Here is a 17,650-nt window from a genome sequence, read left to right as displayed (position 1 = left end):
AACTGTTCTTAATTTATATTGCATAGAATAGTATAATTAATTAACATAACAAATGGTGATTTGCTTTTTAAATTTGGGGCATGTCCCCTTGACTCTGTGAGCCTGGGACAGTAACATCTCACTAAACTTGTAGGATATCTAGGTAACACACATGTACTGTAGCTTTTTTTCAGCATTCAGTCTGCTGCATATATATTATTTCTTAGATCACTTCAACAAATTGTGCATGGACCTGTCAGTTTTATCCCAGTATTGCAGATGGGAAGCTGAGTCTTGGAGCTTGTTTGAGATCATGGTGGTGAAATGGGAAGCAGAGAAATAGATCCTGTCTGCACAGGTCAAATAAAGTGTCCTCCCTCATCCTCTCAGCAGGGAATCCAGACAATGCATGGCCCAAACCCCAGATCTGGTTTGAACGTACCAGACAACTTTGGGACCACACAGAACCAGAACTGGGCTATATGTGTCTTATAATGGAGTCGAAAGACTTAGTATTTGCTCCAGATCTCCTAGGAAGATCCACAGCCTTCCATTCCAATGTCAGGTGACTGTTTAAAATGCCACCAATGCCACCAGTCGCTCACTCTGAGGTCAGAACGAGGTGCCAAATCATTTGATAATCACTGGCTGCCTCATTCTGACCTCAGACTGAAGCGACCTGTGGTGGAGGTGGATGCACCAGGCATCTTAGTGGGATGCATGTGCAAACAGCCACCGGGCATCAGCGCATATAGTCTTTGTAACATGGGAGGAGTGGGGAAGATATGAGATTAGGATACTTCAGGTTGCCTGAGAGTATCCTGACCTGTGCACACAGGACCTCAGTGATGAAAGCATGTTTGAGATCACGATGGTGAAGCTCCTGTGATAGCTCCTTTGATAGCCCTCTCAATTGATGTGCCACCTGACAATTGATGATGTATGATCACAGTGTCAGAGCAATCTGGCCCAAAAGTCCTATCATAGGTGTCTTGCTTTTTCCTAGATTGTAACCATTTTATTTTATGTAACCTAGCATGTCTTCTCCAGAAAGAAGAAGTTGAGTAATGGGCTGCAGTATTGTGAAACTACAGCAGCCAAAAAGCCAAAGAGAGAAGAAAAGTATAAAGCCCCTTGGCTTTCACCCTAATTTTGTTGGCATCAGCCACACAGCACCAATGTCATCCCTGGCCTTCAAGAACAACTGATCACTGTTCAGCAGAAGGAAAGAGTATGTGTGAGTATTGAATGAATGTGTGAATGAATGCAAAAGCTCTTGATACTGAATGTTTGCATTATTTTTGTGATTTAATAAATGTTACATGCATAGTGTTTAAAACCAAATTTGGTGTCTTAAGTATCTGTGTCAGCCCTGCTTAGGGTGAGTCAACAGAAGGAGGAATTTTCATTCTCAGGTTAAACTGGTTGCCCTTACAATCTTGGGCATAACACCCCCTTCTGCCAGCAAGTAGTGTGATGCAACAAGCCGAAGCATGGACCACTGCAGGATCTTATTACAACTCTTAGCACTGTGGCTCTTTGACAGGAGGATGCTGGATGCATCTTCTCTTCAGTGCTCTGCTTACCAGCACCACAGAAGTCTGTCCCTTAGAATGGCTGCATGGATTTTAAGGGGGTTTAGGTGGCCTTTGTTGTTGTAATGATGGTGCCACAATTGTAAATTAGGATACCAAACAGTTATGAGTTCATAAACCTAATTACAACATCATAACTGCCTAACAAGATGCCAACCTATATCTTCATCTATTCCCTAGTAATTAGACTGTCTTAGCCAATATGATCTGAGCTTTATCTTGTAACTGATAAGGAATGAGTTGGTTGTGCAAGCCCTTTTTTAAGATCAAAAATACAATTTAAATTGCTAGAATGTCAAATTTCTTAAGAGCAACATATTAACAAAGGAGCACATTAGGACCAGCACAGTAGTTTCCCTGCATATCTAATTACCCATTTTGGTATCCTTTACTGAATTCAAATAAATGCACTTGCACAAAGGTTTTATAACATACCAATCAACTGACATTCATAGCATTTTAAAGGCTATATAAATGAAGAACACAGGAGCCAAAAGTAATAGATCAGGTTTCTTTACATTTTACAACAATTCTGCAACAAACTCATAGGATTAATGATAAAAAGCAGGAAAAGTTGAATATTTTTTCCAACCACTATGAAAGGACAGCATACTAAAGCAAAAAAATATTTATCTTGTAGCCTTTTTCATATTATAAGGAAGTGTTTAAACAAATCTGCAGAATATGTTCAACAAAAATTAGTGAAATATATTATTAACAGAGGATTTCTAAAATGATACGGTGGAGATCCTAAAGTAATGATGAAGAAAGTTTGCTTTGTATGTCCACCTCACTGACAAGAACTGGCAGTATTGTATTGGCACCAACAAGAGGGAAAATAGTACCAGTTCCAGACTGGCATAGCTATATGTCAAAACATGTCCAGGGAACAAGATGGTTCTTTATCCTGCAGGTTCAGGGAAACATTCAACACACCCATGGAACAACCTGTTTGGGGTCTTACTGCTAGAGGGAACACTGCTGGCAATGCCCCTATGGCCAGCACACTGTATGTCCATTCATCAACCTCTGTACTTACTGTAGAGCCACTGCAGTCCTTCCCACATCCAGCCATTCTGTGCATGGTAGAGAATGCGGAAGATCAGAGAAGCATTTGGCTATCCCGTCATAGTCAGACACAAAATGATTACATCTTCCACTGAAGTAATCACTTTGCCTCTGGAGATGGGAACATAGCCAGACATTTCTCTCATTTCCCCTCAGGCATGGGATGGCTGGGGGAGGCTACACCATCTCTATTATGAGACTATGAGAGTTTCAGTCAGTGTGGAGGAAGGAAGGGAATACCAACCTACTCGATGAGCAATAAAAGACAGGTGGTTGACTTGCACCTGAAATTTGCCACTAACAGGATGCCAGCCTATGACTGAAGAAGTTTCCACAGGTACACCAGACAGCTTCAGTGGTAGAAGTGCATTCAGCAAGTGGATCTCTTCTTTCCCAGCAGAGTAATTCTTGTGCTGCAGCTTATGGCTTTAGCCAGCTTTAGAATTACTCTGTAAACAAGTTTATTCCATACATGTTTGCAAGGAAGTTGTCAACATTTCATATTTTTCAGTTATTTTTCTTGAAAATTGTGAAGGCAAGATGGGCCATCTATCAATGCCAGCATTGCTATAAAAGATTCCTATTTCTCAGTGTCAACAAATGTAATGTAATATTAAAGAATCATTTTCGGCACCTTATCAGCAATATCAACTCTAGCTTTGTGATGGAGAAGAAAGTCCACTGCAGATATATGATTTCCTGCAACAGCAAAGTGGAGAGCTGTGCGCTTTAGCTAAAATAAGAAAACAAAAGATAAAAATTTAGGCACAGAATAGTACAATGGGATCAGCAGCAAGAGCAAAATTAGCTGTGGAGGGGATCTATACGGTTCCGTGTTTTACCTCTTACCCTTTAATACTGGCTCAAAAGTATTTGATCTGTATTGCTACAAAGATAAAGATTATATTCCCACAAAGACAGGTGAATCTATCTATATAAATAAGTATGATAAGCTCAATGGGCTTATCCAAGTAGGTAAATATTTGGAGACAGATGTCTGTGGCTACTGTAGAAAAGTACAATATTTGTTCATAAAGAGGCAAACAAGTACATGCAAATAATCCAGTTTTCATGCATTTTAAAGTCCATCGCCAGATGCACAAATAGGAACAGTGTGTTGATACCAATATTCTTAAGTATTATGCTACTAAATGAACGTGCTGACACTGTGCTATGTGTTATGCCATTGCAGTCAACTTTAAAATAAAACAATTTTACTGTTTATTTGCTGATATGAGGAGACTAATTCAATTACACTCATTCAACTATATGAAATCAGTAATACATTTGATAAAGAATATTTAGGGTCAGATCCAATAGGATTCTTTCTCTAGACGTAAGAAACCACTGGATGCTACTCATCATTTATAAACCATATAAATAATATTAAAACAAATATTTTGTTTCCTAATACTAAAACAGTCAATATTAGTAATCCTTTTAGAAAAAAATATGGAGGTTCACATTCAACAGACATGCTAAGATTGTACGTGATCACGAACATTTTTACTCAGTAAGTCCACACTCAGTCAGTGTGTCTTATTTCCACAGTGGAGATGCTAAGTACAGGCAGTTGGCTTGGGGGTGAAGAGCAGGTGTATAGTACACAGAAGTCAGGCCTGCTGTCCAACATCTTGCCACTACTCTCCATCCTTTCAGCATCTTTCACCCAAGATGGCTGCTTTGTTCTGTCTTGTTCTGCCAGAGTTCTGGCAAACTCTGCTATCAAGGAAAAGCAGCTTTTGGTAATCATTCACAATATCTTGGCCAACAGCAAGTTTCATTTCATTGCCTTTTGCCAGCCCCCAAATCTACAAAATTTGGTCACAAAAGAAGTCTTATATTATGTGTTATCCGCTGAACTAATTATATATTGGTAATGGGGCAGAAATCTTGTTTTTTAAGCAATAAAATTGAGCTTATTTATAAATTCTAGTTCAGTAATTTCATACTGAGAATCAGCTTGGTGTAGTGGTTTGAGTGTTGGACTATGACTCTGGAGACCAGGGTTTGAATCCTGGCTCAGCCATGTAAGCCTGTTGGGTGACCTTGGGCAAGTCATATGCTCTCAGCAATGGCAAACCTTCTCTGAAGCCATCTTGCCAAGAAAACCCCATGATAGGTTCGCCTTAGAGTTGCCATAAGTGCAAAATGACTTGAAGGCACACAACAACGTTTTCATACTGGAATCTTCCTTGAAATAATGATGACAATTGATGATGATTATGATGATGATGATTGTGATCATCATAATGATAATGATCCTGATGGCTGTTGCTGTTTGATAATGTTGATTTTGGGAGGAGCAGGGAAACCAACATTTTCTTCCAGTCCTTTATGAACCCTGACATTGTAATGCCAGATTTATGTCAGTCTGTTTGTGTTAAGATCATTCTGTTTCTCTTACAGGAATTTATTAGCAATTGATGGCATCTATAATAATGAAGACTGGGAAAACAGGTGAGCCCTTGAGGTATGGTTCATCATACATCATACTTTCTGGCCAGAGATGACAGGATGACAAAATTAATTAATATGAACATCAAAATACAGCAATGGCTCCATCAAAGACCATTTAAAAATATTTAAGACTCTTTAAAAGTACTTTTATCTCTAGCGTAAGATAGCTCGAGCTTCTTGTCCTGTCCATTAACTAATTTTTTTTTGCTAAAAAACAACAAAACAACAACAACCCAACCACTTTGAAGAATTGGGAAACAACCACTATTTGTTGGCTTAATTCAGCAAAACAGGATTTGCTTGTTTCAGAAACTACTGTGTGTTATACTTACAACATTTACAGCATTAATATTAACTTTTTTCCTAAATAGTCTCTCCATAGTATCCAGATTATTAGTTTTAGCAGCGTGCTGAAATTCTTTTTCATCTGGTAGCACTGCAAAACAAGAGAAACAGTTTTTGAATATGTTATGACAGATGAGCTTTCAATGAGAGGTACTGAATTTCTATTCTATTATGTTTAAATGGGTTTTTTTTAAAAAAAAATGTTTTTAACTTGTATATTTATAAATAGAACATTGGTTTAATTGTGTTTTAACTTAGGTATTAATAGGATTTTTTTTCCTTTTTAGTTGTGCTCTGTTTTTAAATGGTTGTAAGCTGCTTTGAGGCCTGTGCAGGGAGAAAGATGGGATAGAAAATAAAGAAAGAAGGAAGGAAGGAAGGAAGGAAGGAAGGAAGAAATATTTGTGCTATTAAAGCAAAGGACATATCAAGCAAAGGCTATTTTATGTTTATTCTACTCTAAGGAACTCAGAGTGTGGTACATTGGTTTTCCTCCCAAAGTATGTCACATCTACCTATATAAAGATATGCCAAAGGGTGACTGAGCCAAGGGCATCTGTGAACATTATGGCCAAGTGTAGGTCTTAGTCCAACAGTCTGAACCCACTCTGCCACAGCTTAGCTGTATATGGATATTTTATATTCTTTTTTTAATGGTCATGTGCTTCTGTATGCAATCAAAATAGAATATTAAACAATGATTAAGGAAGCAATGTTGAAATTCCCAGATGAGGAAGTAGACCTAAGTCTATACGAAAGCTTAAGCTGCAACTTCTTTCACACAGTCTCAAAAGCTTTACAATTAATGAATTTATGATGAAGTAGGATAATAGAAGGAAAAAAACAGGACAAGAATAATAGTGGATTTGGTTGATTTTACTTCTAAAATGGGTATTTTACTCATAACAGAGGTTACCCACTTCAATTACAGCATCGACTTCAAAGTGTTTAGAAAACAATTATGGCTTTACAAGAACCCTCCTTTAATCATATTTATTTTACATATTTTTCAGCCCTTCAGGAAGGAGGGAGAAAAAGCTTTTTTCCTAATCCCTTTGTGCATTTATATCTTTAATATTAATATCAAGGTTTTTGGTAGAAAAGGCCAAATAAACAAATTTAACAAAAATGAATGTTTATCCTCCCCCCGCCCCCCCCCCCCCTTGACTAGAATTAAGGAAACAGACAAGACAGGCTGGTACTTCAGCATTCTCCCTTTCAAGAATCACAAATCTGAGCATGAACTTTGGCCTAAGCTCTCAACTTTCAGTACTCTGTCTCCACATCACAGAGATCAGGTGAGCATAGTATACAGGTACAGCAGGTACTTTAAAAATCTTTCTAAGGAAGGGTGGAGAAGATGGGGCCTTCCAGCTGTTATTGGGCTCCAACTCCTATTAACCTCAGCCAGCATTTCATAGTTGGTTCCAATTTTATGTTTGAGTCATGAAGCTGATTTAAGCACCAATGGATTTTAACGAGCTTATTCTTAACATCATTTGGCTTGGACCAATGGACTTAAAGCAAGGGGTGGGCATCTTATAGCCTCCAGATGTTGTTGGCTTTCAGTTCTCAGTAATCATTACCATTGGTGTCTCTGTGGAAGGGGGCTGGCAACTCTGCAGGGTCTACTTTTAAAACTCTGGTGAAAATAAAGGTTGAAATAAAAGCAGAAGGCTCCTCTTCAGCTTCTGATCAAACTGAATATATTTTCGGGGGAAAGGGGCTGGAGGCCCCCGAATGGAAAAGACGGTCTACTTGGACTCCTAGATCCCTTTCAGATGTAGACTCATTCAGCCAGGTGTCCCCATCCTATATCTATGCATTTCATTTCATTGTTGTCGTTGCTCTAAATGCAGTACCTTACATTTCTCCGTGTTGCAATTCATTTTGTTAGCTGTGGCCCAGTTTTCTAATCTATTCAGGTCGTTTTGAATTCTGATCCTGTCCTCTGGGGTATCAGCTGTTCCTCCTAATTTGGTGTCATCTGCAAATTGGATAAGTATGCTCCCAATGCTGTCCTCCAAGTCATTGATGAAGATGTTGACTAGCATGGGCTTGGGTGAGAAATGGTCCCTCTCAGCCTGAAAGGAAGGCAGTGGCAATACCTGGTCCTCCTTTGTGGTGAGGCCCTCTTGTCACCCTGCTGCTGGGGACAAGGAGGGGAAGGGATTGCAAAATGGAGGACGTTCCAGGAGAATGGAGGACATGACACTCATAGAAGCATCAACCCATGCTTCTCAGTCATGCTTCAGCTGAAGGGTGTTTTGGAATCCCTGCTGGACATAAATAAGGCTGCAATGTGGGCTGTGTTCTGGGAAAGGAGGAGGGTCTGGTGGGAAGGCTGCCCCTGCCTTCTTCCTCTGAGGCGGAGAGGGGCTCTTCTTGTCAGTCCCTCCGGATGGAGGGATGGGGGCTGGGTGGTTTTCTAGACCCGCAGGAGAAGCAGCAATGCCTCCCATCTGCCTAGAAGCCTCCGCTTCCCAAGAGCATTTCCTGGCCCGGGACACCCGCATCATAACCGGCTCAAATCCACTCTCGCTCCAAACCCTCCGGCCAAGATCCAGGAGGATCTTGTTGTGGGGGGCCTCTCCTGGGGAGAAGCCGGGGCCCAGGCAGCAGGAGGGAGGTGCTGGCCTTGCCCAGAAGGGCCCCCCAGACCCCCCAGACCCCGGGGACGGACTCACGGGTCTCGGCGTGGGCCGCCGCCGCCTCCTCCTCTTCCTCCGCGGCCGCCCGAGGCCCCTGGCTCCCTTTGGGGCTCCTCAGCTGGCCCACGAAGCCAGACAGGCCTTGCAAAGCCCGGCTCCAGGGGGGCTCCATGGCAGGAGCAGGCAGAGGGCCGGCCAAGGGAAGGCAGGCAGCCAGGCAGCCAGGCAGGGACTAGGCGCTGGCCTGGACACCCCTCCCTTCCTGGCTCCAGCCTTTCCCTTTGGGCCCTGGAAGGAAGAGCCAGGCTCCGCCAGAAACAGACCCAGAGAGAGAGAGAGAGAGAGAGAGAGAGAGAGAGAGAGAGAAAGAAAGAAAGAAAGAAAGAAGGGGGCAGCCCAAGTCCCCTTTCCTGAGCAAAGGCATCGGAGGAAGGAGGAGAGGGAAGGCTCTCAAGGCTCCTGCTGCCCACTTCTTTCTTTCTTTCTTTCTTTCTTTCTTTCTTTCTTTCTTTCTTTCAGGGAGTCTCAAAGGGGCTGCAAAAGACTGCTCGGATTTCTTCAGAGATGCAGCTCTGTTAGTCTGTGAAACCAGTCTGGAAAGAGATTAATTAATTTGTTTTCTTTATATACCGCTATTCCAAAGATCATAGCGGTGAACAATTTGCCCCCAACAGTCTGGGTACTCATTTTAGCTCCCTCCTCAGAAGGATGCAAGCCTGAGTCGAGCTTGGGCCCTTTGCTGGTCTTGAACTCACAACCTTGTGGTCTTGAGTGAATGGCTGCGGTACAGGCATTGAACCACTGTGCCACCAAGGCTCCTTTGACCTTTGTGGCTCCTTTGAGTCTCACTGCAAGAAAGAAGTTGGAGGCTCCTATTTGTAGAATTCAAAGATACACAGCTCCACTCCACCAAATGCCTCTCAGGAAGGAAGGAAGGAAGGAAGGAAGGAAGGAAGGAAGGAAGCTCAAGTCTAGAAAGGAAAGCTCACCATGCCAATGCCCACTTCTTTCTTTCCATGCATGAGTCTCAAGGAGGCTACCAGATCTCTTTCCAGACTGGCCATAGTTCTTCCAACTCTATGATTCTGTGATTCTTCAAAGATATTGCCCTGTTAGTTTGTAGAATCAGACTGGACAGAGATCTTTGTAGCCCCTTTGAGACTCACTGAAAGAAAGAAGTTGGCACAGCATGAGCTTTCCTAGACTACTTCTTCAGATGCCATCAGCAGAAGGAGGCTAAAGTCTAGGAAAGCTCACACTGCCGACTTGTTTCTTTCATTATGTCTCAAAGAGGCTACAACAAGGTCTCTTTCCAGACTGGTCATATTTGCTGTTATGCCTTCAAGTCATTTCCGACTTATGGCCACTCTAAGGCAAACTGATCATGGGGTTTTCTTTGCCAGATTGGTTCAGCGGGGCTTTGCCATTGCCTTCCTGAGGCTGAGAGAGTGTGAGTTGCCCAAGGCAGGGTGACCAGATGTCCTAGCCACAAAGGGGAACAAGATGCCATAAAATGTAGGACATTCAAGAAAAATGTAAGGCATGCCCAAAGCAAAGAAAATATAAATTCAGGCTTGTCATGCTCAAAATGGAGGTCATCTTGGAATTGCTCCTGGACAGAAGATAGACGTGTAGGCCATGTCCTGGAAAAGGAGAACATCTGCTTACCTTGAATACAATAACATCCAAAATCCACAAAATGGTGATAACTTTATGAGGCCAATCAAAATGCACAAAATATAGATCACAAGCTTTCAAAGCTCCACCTGCTTCTTCATCAAGCAAAGGTGTTAAAATCATTCAGGAGGGGAAAATGGAGATGTTAGTCATAGGCCTGCATTTTGTCAAAAGGTTGTTGGTATTGTGAGTACGGAAGGATAGCTATGTAGGAGGCTACTCCTCCTTCTATTCAGTTTACAAGGGAATCTTGTAGCACCTTTGGGACGAACTGTGCAAAAGAAATTGTAGCATGACTAGGGCTGCATCTGCACTGCAAAAATAATGCAGTTTGGCATCACTTTAGCTGCCATGGCTCTGTGCTATGGATTTCTGGGATTTGTGGTTTTGTGAGATATTTAGCCTTCTCTGTCAGAGAGCCGATATAGCTGTCAGAGTGCTGCAGATACAGCCCTAGCCTCACATTTGCTATACGATCCCTTTGCATACTGATATTCCAGTCTAGCATGGCTATGTCTCTTACATTTTATTTGGTATAAGCCTTTGTAGCCTGAAGCCAAAGCTGTAGCTATGGGAGAGGGCCAAAATGAGAGGACCCCCACATACCAATTCTGCTTCACAAAATGAACATTTTCTCATCTTCAAATTTTTAGAATTGCAATCTAAAGGAAAAATTCAGTGTCTGTGTGTCAGTATTCTTATAGGGGGAAGAAATCTCTTATTTAACTCCCATAACTAAATCCCAGGCCCACTTCACTGGATGCGAGGGAGCTGGAATTCACAAAAAGCTATGTCAAATAATCTTGTTTGCCTTTAAAGTGCCAGAATATTTTCTGCATTAGACAAACAATGCCTATACCCTTGGAAGTTTTAGATAAGGATATTCCAGATATTCCATTTAGATATTTAGATTTAGATATTCCAGACATGACATGACAGAAGTACCTGGCAGAAAATAGTGAGGGGGAAAAGCCTGTAATGTCGTATGAGTGTCATTTCTTACTCAAGTGTGTCTACAGATAGTCCTGATGGATTGCTGTGGAAGCACAAGGAGCCAAGTGCAAAATGGAATATAATCCTGTTTTTCCAAAGGAATTGTTATGCAGAATCGACTCACCTAAACCCAATGGAATAGCAGATATGAAGGAACTAGACATGAGAGTGGAGTGTAAAAGTTAAGATGGACCATGCCGTAGCATTCCCCATCTCTATTATGGTTGTGAAAGTAGGAAGAAAATCAACTCATTTGAGACAAGAGTGCTGGAGAAGAGATCTACAGATACTGTGGGCTGCTAAAAAGACAATCCAGTGGGTCCTAGAACAAATCAGGTCTGAGCTCCCCCTAGAAGGCAAGATGATTAAATTAAAGCTGCCGTACTTTGGCCATATCATGAGAAGACATGACTTGCTAGAAAAGATAATAATGCTTGTTTAGGTGGCGAGAAGTAGGAAAAGAGGAGGACCACATTCCAGATAGATGGATAGATGAAACCAGGGAAGCCACAGCCCTGAGTCTGCTAGACCTGAGCAGGGCTGTTGATAAGGGTATGCAATTTTGTAAACCGCCTTGATCCTTTGGAAAGGTGGTATATAAATATTATTATTATTATTATTATTATTATTATTATTATTATTTTATTAACTTGGAGGTCTCTCATTTATAAGGTTGCTATAAATCAAAGCGGACTTGAAGGCAACTAACAACAACAGGAAGCCTATTAAAGTAAATGGATATAAAGATACCTATTTGCAAAGGCTTCAACATGGAAAAGAAAGAGCCCTATGCTGGAACTAGGTGGACATTAGCAAAAAAGGGGGAGGGGTCTCCATGGATCAGCCATTGACTATTAAGTTACTATTAAGTCATTAAGTTACTAATTGCACATCCCAGTAGCATTTTTGGTTCACATATGTAGCACGTATTTCTCAATGTCTTAGATCAGCAATGGGCAACTGTGGAAGATGAGCAATTTTCAAAGAAGTAGTGTTAGTCTCTTGAGGCATAAAAAGGAGGAGGGGGGAGGAATGTAGCAGCACCTTTAAGACTAACTGGTTTTCATTTTTGCATGAACTTTTGTGGATATAAACCCACTTCTTTGGACACGTACAGTGATAATAAAAGCGCAGATATAAAACATATATACATATACAGTACACAGTTGTGGGAGAGGGTGGAAGTAATGGGATCCAGAAGGATGCAATCATGGATGACTAAAAGGTTGTACAGTGGGGCCTCCGCATACGCGGACTTTTTTTAAGCGGCTTTGAGCGCACGCGCTCAAGCCGCTGGGCGCGCACGGGGCGGAAGGGGCGGCGCGTCCCATTCAGTTGAATGGGTGCGCGCTTGTTGCGCCCTGTGCACCTCCGCACCGCCGTGCACGAGCCCCATTGTTTACAATGGGGCTCGAGCATAGGCGGAAATCGCCATACGCGGCGGGATCCGCAACGGATCCCCCGCGTATGGCAAGGTTCCACTGTATTAGCCCTCCAGGAGACCTTGGCTGCACCTGTACCTGCCAAAAGATTGTCCCCAAACACCCTCTATGGGTCATAGATGATATTTTGAACCAAATTATCTTTTTGAAAAAATTGATTCCTGGGGCAAGGGTTTTGGGGGGGGGGGGTCCAGAAGTGTGAAAATGCTCCACACACCCACTAGAGATCACTTTTGGGCATTTGGAACAAAACAGTTTTGAGCCCTGGTGGCTACATTCTGTCCACACTTTGCCCACCCATTTTAGACTGACATCAAGCATTCAGGCTAGTTCCAGGCATCCTGACCAATATGCACAATCCTGAACTGCAAGTGTTTGGATGCTGTGAAAATGGAGTGGATGCCTAACCCCTGAGACAGGGACTCTTTTGGATCTTTCCCAGGTGATTGGCACTTTCAAAGCCCGTAACAGTCATAATCTGTCACACATTTCCTTGTTGTTTTCTACAGAATGCTGTGGACTGGGGATAGCACTCAACTGTCTTCTCTCATTAGGTGACTGACACTGACTGCCAAGTGTCATGTGACTCACGCAGTAACTAAAACGAAGAAATGAGACAGAATACAAGGGCCATCTTGGTTCTGAAATTTGGAAACTACTATAGGGCCTTCTCCCAGCTGAAGAAGGGAGTAAAATGCAGCTATCATTATCATCATGCCATAAGACTCAGTCCAAATACATGACTACACTGTTCCATCATTCATGAGGATTATGATTTAAAACATTTTCCTATCGTATTTGTGCTAATTTTACACCCTCTAAACAAACACTGGAAAAGGTGACTCAGTGTGAAAGTAAATATGAATTAGAATGTGGAACATATATGAAAAACAGAGGTAAGATTTCCAAGTACTATCCAGGATGCAGCTCATTTTTCAGAGTTTTAGATATTTAATCAGTTGTCCCAGAAAAAAAAATGTGTTTGTAAGATGTTATGGATACACAAGTCCCTTTCAGTTTCTTCCATGTTTAATGAAAAAGCAGTGGGAGGTTACAAGCAAAAGAGGATGTGCTTCATGCCTAAAGTTAGCCATTTTTTCTGTTTAAGATCAGCTCCTGGAAGAAAAAGATTGACTGGAAAAACAAGTCAAGAAGAAGGGGGTTAGGCAGCCTCCCTCCTCCCTTTTTACTCAATATTTAATTTACTATAAGTTTTTAAAAAAAAAGAACAAGGGTAATGTTTCTTTCAAACATTACTGCCTAATACAGGACACGTTCAGTATGAAAAGTATTTCAGAGCGTTTGGGGATGGGTTTTTTAATTTTTTTAGGTATGTGCCTTTAAGTCATTTCCAGCTTATGGCAACCCCACTACAGGATTTTCCTAGCAAGATTTGTTCAGAGGGGGTTTTGCCTTTGTCTTCCTCTGAAGCTGAAAATGTGGTTTGCTCCAGGTCACCCAGTGGATTTCCATGGTTGAGCAGGAATTTGAACCCTGGTTTCCCAGGTTCCTAATCTGATACTGAAACCACTACATCACGTTTGCTTGATTTCTCACCTGTGGTTACCATGTGAGTGCTTAAAAACAAAGCTATCGTATAGCTATAAATGTGTCAAGTTGATCTTTAGGGTGGGCTTGTTTGATTGGCCTGGGAGTTTACAACAAAAGAAGTGGGCTGTGGTCCTTGGCAACTTGCCCTGAAATAAGTTGGTTAGTTTTTAAGGTGCTTTTTCTTTTCATTCCTATTATTCTTTGAAATAAGGAGACCTAATGGCAAGGTGGAGGTGGAGCTGACAAATAAATAATGGATGATGATTTCAGAGCAATTTGCAACCACAACTATACCTATTCCACAAGGATGAACTGGTCAGGCTATGGGACAGACTGACCAGGTAGGAAAGCTAAAAGAAACTTTTACTGCAAATTCAGAAAAATAAAAGTGCATTTTTAATAGTGTACAAATATTCTACGAAGCTTATTATTATTTTGCATCACAGTGAGATTCACAATTATGGAAATGAAGCTTGATAAAAACTGCTTTGGACATTATATTACATTGCAATTTAAATTTAAAATACATAATTTATGTAAAGACAAAATATATTAATATTTAGACATGCAAACTGCTTTCTTAATATTCTTTAAAATATGATGGGTAAAATTCACATATAAGTTACATGCCCCTGATCGTAACCAACCATTAAGGAATGCATTATTTAGAATACTGATGTAATCATAATAAGCTGCACACAGACAGGACTTATTTCATTATACAATTTCCTAACTTGATTTTCGTATACTGAATTTGTTTACACCAGAATAGTCTTACTGCAGTCAGGGGATCTAATTCTATAAATAAATTGCTTCTTTAACATGATCAGCCATTCTGGGAAGGCGAAACACATTTTTGGCTAACTACTGAAAATGGTTTTCTACAAAGCCACATAACATAAAAGGTACAGGCAAAAAAACCACAGGTCTTTTCTAGTGGCTTTGGGATGATGGTAAGTGCTAACAGGGCATTAACAAAACATAACAAAACAAAACAAAAGCTGTATTCAATTAAAATAAAACAGCCTAGAAGTAAAAGTGTATCAGTTTGCCTGCATTTGAGGTACAAATGCAGGATAAAGTTAAATTATCTGCTTTATATTAATTTAGTCTAGTCAGTGTGGTACATTAAATGCTGACAAGTTATACACAAGAAAGCAAATTTTCTCTGTACATTAACAAGTTAGGATTTTATCTGCTGGGTGTGCATGTGTGTTTGTGGTTGTATATAGATGAGACTCTTAAATGTCAGTGTTTATTGTGCTAAGTGTACTGCATGACTACAAAGTACCATCACTTTCTGCAATAATTTTTATATAGCACAGTAGAAGATAAGTAGTTTTAAATCTTGGCTTTACTGCTCAGATTATCAAAAACTCATATTAACATCATATCCTTTATGAAGTGCATCTGTTCATTACCAAATGAAAGTGTAATCATTTCACTTTTCTAGCATATCCATGAGTAATGAAACTGACAACCACTACTAACAAGATATATTGAGAGCTGCTGACTACAGTGCATTTTCATTCTTCATTCATTCTTCAAATCAGTACATCTTCATTCTTCAAAATACCAATGTTATTGCAAGGCAACTGTCTGAGGGCAAAATAGTCTTTTGATAAGTGCAAAATCATGTATAAAATACATAAACAATGAAAATAGCTTGAGCAAAATGTTTTACAGTCAAACTACAGTACTGTAAAAACGATCAAAATGTTTTCTTTAAAATATGCTATACTCATTTGAAAAATGATTCTATGGTGCACTTGGAATTGGTTGATTTGGCTTTTTTGGATGTTGACTGTTGAAGTATTTTTCCAGCTCTGAAATGGAAAAAGAAATCACTAATTAAATTAAGCAGCTAGATTAACAGAATAAATAATAATAATAATAATAATAATAATAATAATAGTTTTAATTTATATTTCCCGCCTCTCCTATGGATCAAGGCGGCATTACATCGGTAAAATAATACAATACAAATACAAAATATAATCAATAAAATACTAAATGCTGAAATACAAACATTTCTATTAGTTCTATAAAATGGCAGAGTCTTCGGATAATCAAACAATCGTAATCACAAGTGGAGCATTTCATCATGATCTCTTATATAGAATCCGGTGGTAAGCCTGCTGGAAGGGATCCATTTTAAGTGCCTTCTTAAAGGCATCTAAGGTGGTAATACGACGGATCTCTTCCAGTAGATCATTCCACAATTTAGGAGCCATGGCAGTGAATGCCTTATTCTAAATGACACATTCTAAATGCTCAAATGAAAGTTATTTAGCTTACAGCCTACCGTTTTGTTCCTATTGTGGAAGCTGTACTATGTTGCTCTCTGTCCAAAGTTCCTGGAAAAATGTGAAAAAATCCAATGTTTAAATTGAAATGTGGAATGTATTATGTGAGGATTATAATTATATATGGTGGGACCTCACAAAACATGGAAAGTGACAATTCATTAGTTTGTGTTTCTGCATGCATTTCAGCTTTGCTCCCTCTTCCCACTAGCCATTACCCCAACTCCTTCAGTATGACATTTCTCACCATTCCCCAGTTCAACTCCCTTCTCCATATGAAGGATTGGGAACATGTGCCCCCTTCCCGAGTTGTTGCTCAACTGGTGATTTTCAGGAATATGTCTTTTTTTTACCCCAGTTAAGATTGCATTAGAGCTCTGCAGCCAGTTCGGGAACAAGAGAACAAATGGAATAAGGTCTCACTGAGAGCACAGTTCCAAAGAGGCCAAACCAACTGACTGGCTACAAGCAGTTCAGGTATGAAGGTGGGTGTAGTAAGCGAGTGCACAGGAAGCACACAATAGAACTGTAATCTGAGACTCAAGCAAATCTGAAACTAGATGTTCAAGATGCCTGAGAATATTTAACTAATTATGCTCCCAAACAAATTATGGGATGCTTGTGCTCGAGAATAGCGATGGTAACAGATCTCTCTGTCCTGATGAGGACAGGGCTGCTTCATTCTGATCCTAGTTTTGGAGAGGAAGGCAGTACAGGAGTCCTTTGTACCATGCCCAATCTCCTCTTTTGTCATCTTTCATATCTGTTTGTTGGTTATACAGTTGGCAATATATATAGTGTAGAACTTCCAGATCTAAAAACTATTTAAAGCAATATTTGGGATACATTTTTAAAAATGTTCTATACTTTAACGATATCATTAATGGTTATATTATAAACTGTACATACAAAATATAAGCTACATTAAACCATATCTTTCTTTCACTGATCTACTTCCATGATTCAGGAAATTATGTTTAGAGAAAATGAAATACACTACATTAATACCAGCAGTACTCGATGGTATTCATATTATTCAGTTTGCTGTATACAAGATTAAATTTCATATGTTGTGAATGATTCATAACATATACAAGTTCTAGAGTTGCGCTTGTATTCCTCAAGATGTACCACTAGTACTTCATTTAATAAAATGAGAATACTGTATTTTCCGGCGTATAAGGTGACGGGGGTATAAGACGACCCCCCACGTTGCCCACCGGCAGCATCCTTGGCCTGCCCTCAGGGGGTCTCGGGCCAGCTGGAGGGGGCCTCTCTGGAGACCTGAGAGAGGATCCTCGGCGGCTGGGCTCTTGCCGCCATTTTTTTTCCAAAAGGCGGCGGGAAAGCGGCTCCAGAGACGGCCGGGCCGAGGCAAAGAGCCGGCCCCTTACTTCTCCACGCCGCCGCCGCCAGGGATCCTCCGATCCTCCAGCGGTTTCTGCGGAGGACTTCTGAAGCTGCTGGAGGATCGGAGGATCCCTGGTGGCAGCGGTGCAGAGAAGTAAGGGGCCGGCTCTTTGCCTCGACCCGGCCAGTTCTGGAGCTGCTTCCCCGCCGCTTTTTGAAAAAAATGGCAGCGA

The 17,650-nt window shown here is 40.8% G+C and overlaps 2 protein-coding genes across 8 annotated transcripts in view; both read right to left on the bottom strand.

Moving 5' to 3' along the window:
* Positions 1–8,306, bottom strand: part of ANKDD1B (ankyrin repeat and death domain containing 1B) — a 44,546-nt gene extending 36,240 nt beyond the window's left edge. For all 3 annotated transcript variants that reach the window (XM_089494437.1, XM_089494452.1, XM_089494445.1), the window contains exons 1-3: positions 8,135–8,306; positions 5,435–5,538; positions 3,277–3,375 (exon numbers count right to left, since the gene is read on the bottom strand). In XM_089494437.1, coding sequence (XP_089350563.1) covers positions 3,277–3,375; positions 5,435–5,538; positions 8,135–8,270 — 339 coding nt within the window. In that variant the 5' untranslated portion in view covers positions 8,271–8,306. The remainder of the gene's footprint in view (positions 1–3,276; positions 3,376–5,434; positions 5,539–8,134) is intronic.
* A 5,828-nt stretch (positions 8,307–14,134) lies between these two features.
* POLK (DNA polymerase kappa) overlaps positions 14,135–17,650 on the bottom strand; it is a 49,750-nt gene continuing 46,234 nt past the window's right edge. For 4 of the 5 annotated variants that reach the window (XM_089494343.1, XM_089494335.1, XM_089494349.1 and 1 more), the window contains 2 exons: positions 16,067–16,118; positions 14,135–15,587 (listed from right to left, as the gene is read on the bottom strand). In XM_089494343.1, coding sequence (XP_089350469.1) covers positions 15,503–15,587; positions 16,067–16,118 — 137 coding nt within the window. In that variant the 3' untranslated portion in view covers positions 14,135–15,502. The remainder of the gene's footprint in view (positions 15,588–16,066; positions 16,119–17,650) is intronic. The other variant, XM_089494350.1, reaches the window with a different exon arrangement.

Source organism: Sceloporus occidentalis, unplaced genomic scaffold (assembly GCF_023333645.1).
Source record: "Sceloporus occidentalis isolate IW3139 unplaced genomic scaffold, rSceOcc1.0.p SCAF_1, whole genome shotgun sequence".
In the NCBI taxonomy this organism is placed as follows: Eukaryota; Metazoa; Chordata; class Lepidosauria; order Squamata; family Phrynosomatidae; genus Sceloporus; species Sceloporus occidentalis.
Note: the sequence above shows the minus strand (reverse complement) of the source record. Positions and strands in the feature narration are given on the sequence as shown.